Below are 10910 nucleotides of genomic sequence, written 5' to 3'. Positions count from 1 at the left end.
TGTGGCCTGCTCTTCTGGCTGCTTCCTACTCTGCGAAATGTCAGAAGAGTTTTCTAAATCCCAATCCTTTAAACTGGCTGTGAAGTTAGAGCAATCAAACGATTCCTAACTTTCTGCTCTCTTGATCTGCTTGGAAACTGACTAGAAGCAAGGAAAGCTATTTTTGCTTCTAAAACATGGCCAAACAACACAATGAGAGGTGAGAGTATGCACTTCAAATAGGCCACTCTCTCTACTAGCACCAGAAGCAGATTTCCCTTCTCTTTCCAAAAGCATGACTCACATTCTGGTGTTTATTAAGAGGCCTTCCTCTGGTGTTGGCCAACCTGAGAACATCATCTGCTCCTTCCACAGCATCATCAGTGCATAAATGGCTGCAACATTTGCCATTAGAGCGTTGGTATTGACCATGAAACATTTAATGGGATAAGGGTGGACTCTAGTGCATGGGGTTGGGGTTTTGTTTCATTTTGTTTATTCCCAAATCTAGTTTTGTGGTTAGTGCCCTGTCCTGGAAATTTAATGCTGCCAGTTTTAATTCTGAGATTTCAGCACTGGGTTTTGACATTGAGCTCAGAAGTATATTACTTCAAAGATTAATATGAGTTTTCAGTCTTTCACTACTCTTTCAAAAACTGTTCTGGAGGAAACTGAAGGATCCTGCCCTGTCTACTGGGTCTATGAAACTGGCCAGAAATCACAGAAAACAGAGGTGGACCCTGTCACACTTGCTCAGTCTCTCAGAAGAAACCCTCCACAGCAGCAGATTTGGACTGAATGGTTTAATAAGTTCTACACCAATTTTTCCAGAATTATAAACATCAGTTACCATAATCCATTTATTTCCAATGGGTCATTCATTATTTTGGCAACAAATTATGAATTGCCTTTCACCTACTGTCTTGTCCCTACAAGTTAGAAGACCACTTCATATATTCTTAGCTCTTATTCAGTGAAAGCTCCTCTGCTCTATTGACACATAACAGGACAAACAGAATAGAACTTATGGGTTTACAGTTTTAGGGCTGACCTGCTTAAACTGGAGTTGCTTTTTCACTTTGTCCCAAATCAGGGTGTGATTCTCTCTAGTGAATTCTTGCCCTGTCATACCATGGCACAGCATCTCCCAGGGTGGTTACTCAGGAGGTCCACACAAGTTCAGTAACCTACAGCACATCCCTTTGCAAGCTGCAGCCAACAGAAGCTACACACAAACTTCTTAAAGGTACCAGATGTTCAACCTTAGTCAGAAAATGGGACACCAAGAAAAGGCTTTGAAGAGAAAATGTCAGCTTGGGGTGAGTCTTCCCCAAGGGTTTCTTGTGCTGCATTAGGAACAAGCAGATTTTGTCACCTGAGGACTTAGGAGTTATTGCAGTCTGAGACAGTTCTGACCCTTTGTAATCTTGCTGTAAAACACCCAGATTTGAGCCTCTTGGGCAAAAACTGCCTTCCAGCTCAGTACTGGGATGAGTTACACCAGCAAAGCAAACAGGTGGAAAATGCAGTCCACTCATCCCCACTGTGAACACATCCTGACAAACATGTAATGTAGTCCATTAACCTGTCACAGTGGTCAGTGTTTATAATAACTTTAATACATTCAGTAAACACAAAAAAATATTTAACAACATTAACATGTTGAGGCAAGAACACACAAACTGAGAAATACAAATGCAATCTGTAAGTTTTAATTTCTTCTGTCATTTTTCTTGCCTGGCTCTTCTGAAGCCTTTGCTTCCTGTTGTGTTTATTTTTTTGTCCTTCTTTTTCTTCATGTCTTATATTCCCTGACAGTCATTGCAATTGAACCTACATATAATAAATATAAACTATAATACATTAAACTTAGTAATGAACAATCTTTATAATTTCTCAAGCTCTAGGTTTTTAGATTTGCTATTGGGTGATCTGCCAAAGTTTCCAAAAAATGTTAAAAACACTGGAATAAAAACAAGACCATGAAGAGCCCCAAACAAAATAACAAGGAACATGATCTTGAAGAATGTCCTAAAGATGTAGGTGTTTGCTGCAGCCAGGACAACTACTCCTAGTATCGTAGAAACTGCACCTTGAAGTACTGGGTAACCTAGCAGGGACAGAGCTTCAACTGCCCTTTTATTGGCTGATGACTCTCCACTCGCAACAAAGGCATAGGAAATATGAGCAGAAAAATCTACGGAAAACCCTATGCAAATAACCAGGTTGATCATGGATATGGAATCGAGATTGACGTTCCAGAATGCCATGAAACCAGCAACGCCAGCTATAACAGAGGCTATAGCAAAAGTCACCCACAAGCAGCACAACGGGTTAGGAATGAGCAGAAGGGAGACAATGAGCATCGCCCCAGCAGCCACGGCAACGTTCTGAACAGTGTTCTGCACTATCACCAGGTACTGGTCGTAGTAGATGAACGCTGGGTGATACACCTTCAGTGGAATGCTGCACTGCTCGGCTGCCTCTCTTAACTGATTGAGAAGATTCTTCTCATCAATGGCTGACGTCACATTCACTGTCTGGATGAAGAAACGTGAAGCTTCTATTTCATCCCGAGTCTTGTTTATGTCCCACTCAAAACTTGGAAAAAATCTGAACAGTACAGTTAAGTTATTAAAGAAGTCAGTCTTATTGTTTATATTTGCCGGTTTGGCAAGTTCTGTGTATACCCTCAGCCATGACTCTGAGAGGTTCTTATCTACATAGGAAATGTTCTCTAAATTCTGTGCACAGCTCTCAATGCCAAGACGCACCGTCGCATTCCAGTAATCTACGCTCTCAGTAATGACAACCATGACCCTGGGTCCGTATGTCGAGAAGTATTTCTCATCATCATCATAGTATGGAATAACGTAGGAGTCATCATTTGCCAGATTCCGGAGATCGATGCCTTCCCTGATCTGAGTACAGCCATAAACACTGCCACCCAAGTATGCTCCGTACAGCAACACCATGAGCAGCTTGATCCATTTATTTGTAATAAAAGGGCCATAATACTTTTTAAAGAATATGCTCATTGGATGCTCACCTTCTGGCTGAGATGGCTGCCTGGAACAGCTGCCAATACAGCAAGCATTGTACAAGCAGGAGTTCTCAGCCTGATCTTCACCTACTCCCACACGCATACAAGTCAGCCAGTGGCGGTTCTCTTGCTCCCTTTTGTGATTTAATACCAGAACAGCCCCAAAGAAGGTCATGGTATATACATAGCAGAAGACAAAAGCTGTGCCCGTATAGAGGCAAAAAGACCTCACGGATGGAAAAGCCGTCCAGGTGCCAATGAAGAAGGCCAAAACATCTGTGAGAGTGGTGATGGTCACAGAAAGTGCTGCTTCTGCATAAGTCTCGGCCAGCAGAGACTTAACACTGGATTTCTCTTTTTTCCTTGAACTTTGTTCCCAGGAAGCAATCATGATGAACATGTCATCAACGCCAACCCCTGCAAGAGGAGACACTGTTAACGCTGCACTGCAGAGGGCAGCTTCCACCAACACCCAACAAAATTACCTTATTCACATTTCGGTCTGCATAAAATTTTGAAAAAGGAAGCTGGGCTACTAACACTGCTCTAGTGCTGATGCAACTTACATGAGAATCTGGAAAACACATCCTTCATGTGTAGCTGAATGTGTTATTTTTCAGCACCTCCTGGTGACCTGGTAAGTTGTTGATCCCCCACTGACTCTGCTGAAGGACTGAGCACACCTACTGCATCTCTGACAAGTATCTTGTAGCTGATGTCCACGTGTCTCCTGATGCAGATGACAGATTTCAAAGCATCACATATTCTGATGCTCAACTATTCTTATCACTGGAAGCATCCCCCATTATCTCTGGAATCTCTTCTTCAGCACTGCAGCAACTTAGACCAAGAATTTCTTGTTCTGCCTTCACAAGACAGAAGAGTAGTTGCTACCACACGGGAGAAGAGTGATTCCCGTTTTCCAGTGGCTCACTTTTTAATGCTCTTTGTCCTCCACTTCTCTCCAGTTCATCTTTCAGCACTTACTCACGATTTATTATTCATTTATCTTTACATTTATACTGATGTACTCACAAATATTACCCACCAGATCCCTGGGAAACCCTGCCAGGAAGCCTGGATCCTGGGCCTGGGTTTTTGCTAAGATGCCAGAGTAAGTGAGAGGAAGTTCAAAAAGGAGGAGCCAATGGGCTTCCCTCAGCTCTGCTAACTCTCAAGACTTTAATCCCACACCTTTCAGTATTGTGCCATGTTGTCAAGGGCTCTTCTATTCACTGAAAATTAATCACACAAAAGGGAAAGGAGGGCTGCGCTAATAGTGGAGCGAGATTTAGTCAAGCACAGAAGAATAGATGAAATCACTACTGGCTACCTGAACAGGCAATTGCCAGTAAACATTCAAAGAGGAATTAAGCAGCACGTCACAAGGTACTACTGGATGGCATCGAGCCAGGCTGCTTCAGAAAGCAAGCAGCCTTCAAAGCAAATCCTCTGATGTACTGAGAATTTGTTTGCTTTAATGCAAGGAAGACAAAAGTCTGCATGTTATTTCTGAAGATCTGGCTTAAGAGACTGGCTTAAGCCCTTTCCCAGGTAAACAAAGGGGTCTTTTTGATAGTCAGAGCCACTGCAATTGATGAGCAAACAAAAGTAAATAAAAAATGCATTGGAATTATGCAGGAAACAAAGAAACAATGCCTGCCCTAAGGAGCATTTGCACTGGAAAGCTAGGATGATGCACAGCTCTATCAACCTGGGAGCTCCATGTGTTTTCCTTAGCACTATACCAAGCCCAAGAAAACATCACACGAATACATCATATAGCAGATCAGTAAGGATCAGTAAGGATCTTTGTTTTGCAGTAATTTGCAGCAACATTATCTAACAGTATTTGGAAATTTCAGCACAGGCTGTTAAGCAGTCTGTGCAACAAGGCTACAATGATACCAACTTCCTTGGGTTTTTTGGGGGGCAGGACTGCTTGCACGAATGGTGCATCACTTCAGTTGTGTAGCTGAATGAGTCTGGTTAGTACACAGAGGTTATATTGCAGAGGATTAATCATCCTGGCTACATTTCCAGGGACACTAGAACAATCCTGGAAAGTGCTAACCTTACCACTGTCTCATTTACAGTTTTCCAGCTGTAGCAGTGGATCTAGATCAGGCCTTGTCTTCTGGGAAAAGCTGCCCCTGCACCAGAACCCATCTCCAGTCCTGCTGTGGGCATGATGAGCTGAGCTGAGCTGAGCTGAGCTGAGCTGAGCTGAGCTGAGGGGCTCGCCTGCCTTTAGGTGTTCTGAGGAGGCTGCACCTCTGGGTATCTCCTCCACTCACTTCAGGAGAAAATGTTGTATTATCTGACATTCACATCATAAAAGACTGACACCATTAGGTTGTTTTAACTTCACTTATAGTCTTTGTAGCTGAATCTGAGTCACTTTTTCTACTTACCCAGAATCAGGAACGGTGCATTTGCTACGGTGACCACAAACGGAACTCCACAGAAGAGCATCAGTCCAAAGCTGCTCAATACAGCTAAGCCGGAAGAAAGCACTCCACAGCTTGCAAGCCAGATATTATTTCTTATACAGCTCAGTCTGAAAATATTTCAAGGAATATCTTAGTTATGTGTCGAATACTTCACCAATGTGTTTGGCATGACAAGTGCACAGATACAGTGATACCCTCTCTCAGAAGAACTCCTGATGAAAGCTGCTAGCAGAGTTCCCAGGTGTCAGCACTGCATAAAATTAATTTCTCTAGGAGGCATTATACACATTATTACCACTGCCCAACTATATTTGGAGGAGTAAAGATGTGTACTGATCTTTGCATCAATAACAAGAGATGTCAAAATAAGGATACATAAGATCTACCAGTGACACTAGACTTAGGGTGACCCAAAAAATGGGTGAATTTCTAGCAGCTCTTTGATTTTTCATGAATTCTTGCTGTAGCATATCATTGGAAGCACCTTTCAGGCAGTAAGTGCTGTGTAGAGAAATTTTCTCAGCAGACAGATTGGCTACCAGCCTTTTTGCCAAGATGCCCCTGAGCACTGGTTCAAGCATTCCATAAGAAGTGCTTTAATAGGTATGATGCTTGATGCAAGCGCTAAACCAGGCTGCTCACCCTGCAAGTAGAATTTCTTTTGGAAGTACAGGACGCAAACAATGTACAGTTGTTGAGTGTACAATGGTTCGCTTTCCATCAGCACAAAGAAAGGGCAGATTAAGTTCTCTGTGGACAGCAGGTAAGCCTCTGATTCTACTAGCAAGCAGAGCAACTAAAGCTGTACCCAGACTTGCAGGAATCTATGAAGCTAGTGCACATCCACCCGAACCTTAACTAAGTACTGAACACTTGTTCAGGTTTTCATCTGCCATCTAAGCAGCTGGGAAATACACATAGGTAGACAAGAAAAAGCAAAAAAATACATTTTGCCTATAAATTGTCACAGGAAGTCTGCAGCTTCAAGAACACCTTCAATCGGCAAAAGCAGAAACCAGCTGAGGGAGGTAAAGAAGAGCAGACATCACTACTCACTGAGCCATAGCTTAGAGACATTTTACCTTAGGCAAGAGATGACTGCAAAGGTTATTGTCAGGAAATATGTTATGGAGAAGAGTGGGATCACACTCTTGGTATTTCCTTCAAACTCCTGTTGTCTGGACAGCGAGGTGAAGTAGGTCACCTGCCGTTAAAACAACAAGGAAAGAAGCAATGAAGCACTTTCCCTCTTCTTCGTGGTCTTTGTACACACGCGCAGGCAAGGCCAAACATCACGTTGGCAGCGGAGCATTGCCCTGGCCCTCGCAGCCCGCCCGCCTTGTCCCGCCACCGTCTCCTTTCCTTTCCTTTCGGCGAGGGGGCTGCCCGGACATTTCGGGCTCGGCCGCTCCGCACGGCCGTACCCGCCCCTGCGTTACCTGAATGGAGCCGAGGCGCAACTCCGCCACTCTGGACGAGATGTTCTGCAGGAAGCTCTCCAGCCACCGCCGGCTGTCCTGCGCCTCGGGGCCATCCTCCCGCAGGTAATACATCAGCTTCAGGGCCCGCGCCCTCCGCACCCGCCCGTCGTCCGTCTCCACGCCGCCCAGCGCGGCCCCCAGGAAGACGCTGTCGTTGACGGGGAAGCGGAGGCTCCCCGGGGCGGGCGGTCCCGCATCGCCCCACCGCGACAGCAGCGGGTTGGGGCTGGCGCAGCCGCCGGCGGTGCGGGCGCAGAGCCGCTCGTACTCGGCGTCGTGCACGGTCGCGTTCAGCCGCAGCACCTCTGCCCACGCCGCCGGGTCCAGGACCGAGGTCCCGTTCGTCGCCACGGCGATGAGGGCGGCGTAGGCGCCCTCGGAGGGCAGCCGCGGGGCGGAGAAGCGCTCCGAGTCGTCGGGGGGGAAGTGCCGCCGCACGAAGTCGCGCTCGTCCTTGGCGGGCCCCCACGTCGGCGTGAACTGCCCCTCGATGTCGTTCGCCTGCCGCTGCGGCAGGAAGAGGAAGCCGGCGCCCAGCCCGCCCGACAGCAGCAGCGGCACCAGCACGAAGGGCCAGGGGCAGGCGGCCACGCCGCTCGCCAGCCCTTCGAAGAGCCGGCGCAGCGGCCGCTCCACGCAGTTGGTGTTGCGGCAGGAGCAGCGCTCCGCGGGGTCCCGCGGCCCCGCCATGGGCGAGGCGGGCACGGGCTGCCGGCGGCGCGTCCCACGCCGGGGCCCGACGGTGCGGTCTGTGCCGGCGCCTGAGAGGAGAGGGAGAGGAGTTCAAATCCGCCCTCTGCTCCTCAGGACTTCGGACCGCGTTTTTCAGCGGGCGGAACCGCCCCCGCCGTGACTCAGCGGGGCTTCCGCCGCCTCCCGGGTCCGGCGGGGGGGGCCGGGAGGGCAGACCAGGCTCTCCCCGCCGCGCCCCGCCTCGGGTTCATGTCCCCCCTGCCCTCCGTTTCCCCCCGGCTTTGGCTCCGCGGGGTCCGGCCCGTTTGCAGCGCCCGCCGTGCTGAGCCGCTGCCTTGAGCCTGGCTCTGGTTCCGGCTCCGTGCAGACCCTGCCGCTTCCCGGCACGGCCCCGCGCCTATATTTCATCCTCTAGACATCATCGGCTTTTTTTAGTGTTTTCCCCGAAGCTGCTGCAGTCGTTGCTTCACTACTGGGCATTTTTCTTCTATCTGAGAGCAAAACACAGACGGTGATGCACATCTTGCGGTGTTTGCTCTCTCAGTGTGCAGGTTTATAAAACGGGAAAGTGACAGTGAAAGAAATAAAAGACTTTGAAACAAGGGTTAGCAATTCCAATTGGCAAGTCCCAAGAATATCACCAGTGCGATGTGCCAGAGCTTTATGCAGTAGCAATGATAGAAAGGATCTTTCCAAGTCCAGAAACTATCCTGCAGCCTGGTGTTCTTGACACTGGTGACAGTGATTTGAGTGGTTTCGGGCTTAGAAGAACATTAAGCTCAGATGCGACAGTGCTAGAGAGGTGTCCAGACAATATGTCACAGGCAGGCACTTCTTCTCATTGCCTTTGAAAGAAGCAACTCTCTCCTCTCCTGCCAGTAGTTGCAGAAAAGTTGTAGGTATCTCTTCTCTCCCATCTAGGGAAGACAGGCTTGGCACCTGTGAGTGTAAAATAGCCAGCCAGGCTCTGAGCAGCGTTATATACCTCCTGCTGTGCTCAGCACCTAGGGCAAGTTGGATCCTGGTGATTCCCTTTTCCATGCACAGGTGTTCTGAGATAGGTATGTCAGACAGGCAAGTTAGAAGCTATTTCCTGTAGCTTCTAAGTTGTTGAAACCTAGGAACTGGCTTGGTGGCAGTAGCTACCTAGGGCACCCATTGGGCACAGGCTAGGGCCTTTAGGTTAACTCTGAGGCTTGGGGATCTGGCCTACAGCATGGAAAGATGGCTCCACCCACTCTCAATTCAGAGTGGTGTTCAAGCAGGTAATACATGCCAGTCTTCTCCCAGAATCTGAATGCTTGTCCTTGTTCCTTGGCCCATTCATGCACTTATATATTAAGTTCTAATATGATAAAATATGCTTCTTGGGGCAGGGCCAGGAACTAGTCATAGGACTTCCAGCAAGTCAACCTTTCTGGTATTTTTTGGATGAAGGCACAGTCTCTCTGTTGTTATGTTGCTTTGCTGGAAGTTTCAAAATGAGATTCCAGTGAATTACTGTTTGGCCTTCCTTCCTTCCTTCCTTCCTTCCTTGAATCCTTCCTTCCTTCCTTCCTGGAATCCTTCTTTCCTTCCTGGAATCCTTCCTTCCTTCCTCTTGTATAGGAGGTCAGGGACTAACATTCCAATTTCCATGCCAAGTGTATAATAAAACTGTGATTTTTTTGTGGACCCTCTACGTTTTGTTGTCTCTTTCAACCATGAGCATTTACTAATCTTGGGTGCTCCCTTCCCTTAAAGGGTGTGACATCCCTTTTTTGGCATCATGGACAGGATGCCATAGTTAAAGGGGTCCAGTTGGGATATCATCCGTGAATTCCAGAAAGGTAGTGATGGGAAGAATATAAGGCGTGCCCAACTCCCCCGGGCACAGAATGTGCAAGTGGAAATTGGTATAGTCCTGAGGCAGCAGTTAAATAGATAAATGTGGTGTTAAGTGAACAAAAGGTATGGAAGGGGAAAAGTAAAGCAGTTTTATGTACAATTTTTTGCCCAACAGGAGAGGTATGCTATTACCGCAGGCTTAGACCCTAGGGTATATCACCGTGTCCTGCAGATGTAGGGAGGAGGAGGAGAGAAGATCCAGCAGGCAGGAATTGTGCAGCAAGATTGATTTATTTAATTATTTTACAAACTCTTTTATAGACTTTTTTCTTCATAGTCTAATTGGACAAGGATCAGCCACCCCTTGGGGGTGATTGGCTAAAATCCTAAAACATCCATTGTCAAAATAGTTTTCTATTGTACCATAAACAAGACTTTTCAAGGTTGCAGGTGTTTGGTTGTTTACATGACTCTGCTACCTCTTCTGTGAGAGAGAAAAGTCTCTCACGGACTTAGAAAATAGCAAGAAAATCCTTGCTAGCAGCATTTTTGTATATACAGTATGCCAACAAACAGGCAGAGGGAGAAATGATTGGATCTCTGCAGGGTTTGGCGAAAGAACTGCAGGATCAGTTAAATGAGAGAGGACACAGGCTTCGGTAGCATGTGTTGCCTGCTGCCGAGTGCGACGGGGAAAGGGAGGGTAGGCTGCAGGCTGCTCGCTGCTGAGCGCCCTCAGGGAAAGGGAGAGGCTGCCGGCAGAGGCGTTGCTTGGAGCGCTCCAAGAGGCTGCAGGCACAGGGGCTGCTCGCAGCTCAGCAGGATCGGGAAGGGGACAGGGAGCTGCAGGCAGAGGCAATGCTTGCGGAGTGCGATCAGGGAAAAGAGGAGGCATTGAGAAGCGGATGTCAGCTACTTGCTCTGCAATTAAAGTTCATATTGAAAACATTCTGGATTTTGATATTCTGTGCCTTTAACCGCTGCTGTGATAAATTTTGCGAAACTGATAAGTCAAATTCAGAGAGCATCGCACTCATGGAGGGCAACCTAATCGCAGGAGCCGTCCCCCCGAAAGGTGGAGGAAGCAGCAACAGCAGTATGGCAAGCACTTCATTAATTGAAAGATGAGATTCTACCTGAGGAATGTCGAGGCCAAACTGTCCCTGACGGACCAAAGAGATATTTACTATTCAACTCAGCTGCGTTTAAAGAGACAGAACAGAGATATCCTGAGAGGGGGGAAAAGGACTTCTATCACTAACCTGAGCTGTTAAACAACTTAAGTCACTGTTTGGACTAACGCCTCCAGGACTTGTATTGTTTTCTCTTCCCAGGAATGATACTGGGAATGATGCCATGCACCCCCACTGAAGATCAAGCTAACCATTGAAGAACTTCTTATCCTTGCAGGAGCAATCATTGCCAGCGTGAACT

The 10910-nt window shown here is 47.3% G+C and overlaps 1 protein-coding gene across 1 annotated transcript; it reads right to left on the bottom strand.

Annotated features, from left to right (window-relative positions):
* Positions 1 to 1773: 1773 nt before the first annotated feature.
* LOC138106267 (patched domain-containing protein 3-like) lies at positions 1774 to 7776 on the bottom strand. The gene is made up of 4 exons (XM_069006574.1): positions 6915 to 7776; positions 6558 to 6679; positions 5437 to 5582; positions 1774 to 3439 (listed from the first exon to the last, which is right to left on the bottom strand). The coding sequence occupies exons 1-4, from the start codon at positions 7644 to 7646 to the stop codon at positions 1866 to 1868; spliced, it is 2574 nt and encodes an 857-aa protein (XP_068862675.1). The 5' UTR covers positions 7647 to 7776; the 3' UTR covers positions 1774 to 1865.
* Positions 7777 to 10910: the final 3134 nt, after the last annotated feature.

Source organism: Aphelocoma coerulescens, chromosome 2, assembly GCF_041296385.1.
Source record: "Aphelocoma coerulescens isolate FSJ_1873_10779 chromosome 2, UR_Acoe_1.0, whole genome shotgun sequence".
NCBI classification, from domain to species: Eukaryota; Metazoa; Chordata; class Aves; order Passeriformes; family Corvidae; genus Aphelocoma; species Aphelocoma coerulescens.
The sequence above is the reverse complement of the archived record's forward strand: the minus strand, read 5'-3'. Positions and strand labels throughout refer to the sequence as shown.

Bases quoted from the DNA above. Each gene is read 5' to 3' on its own strand.
- LOC138106267 (XM_069006574.1), bottom strand. From the start codon at position 7,646: ATGGCGGGGCCGCGGGACCCCGCGGAGCGCTGCTCCTGCCGCAACACC. The intron at 5,583-6,557 runs GTAAAATGTCTC...AAATATTTTCAG, and splicing joins GCAGTCATCTCTTGCCTAAG to ACTGAGCTGTATAAGAAATA. The intron at 3,440-5,436 runs GTAAGTAGAAAA...CTCCTCTTGCAG, and splicing joins TGCACCGTTCCTGATTCTGG to GGGTTGGCGTTGATGACATG.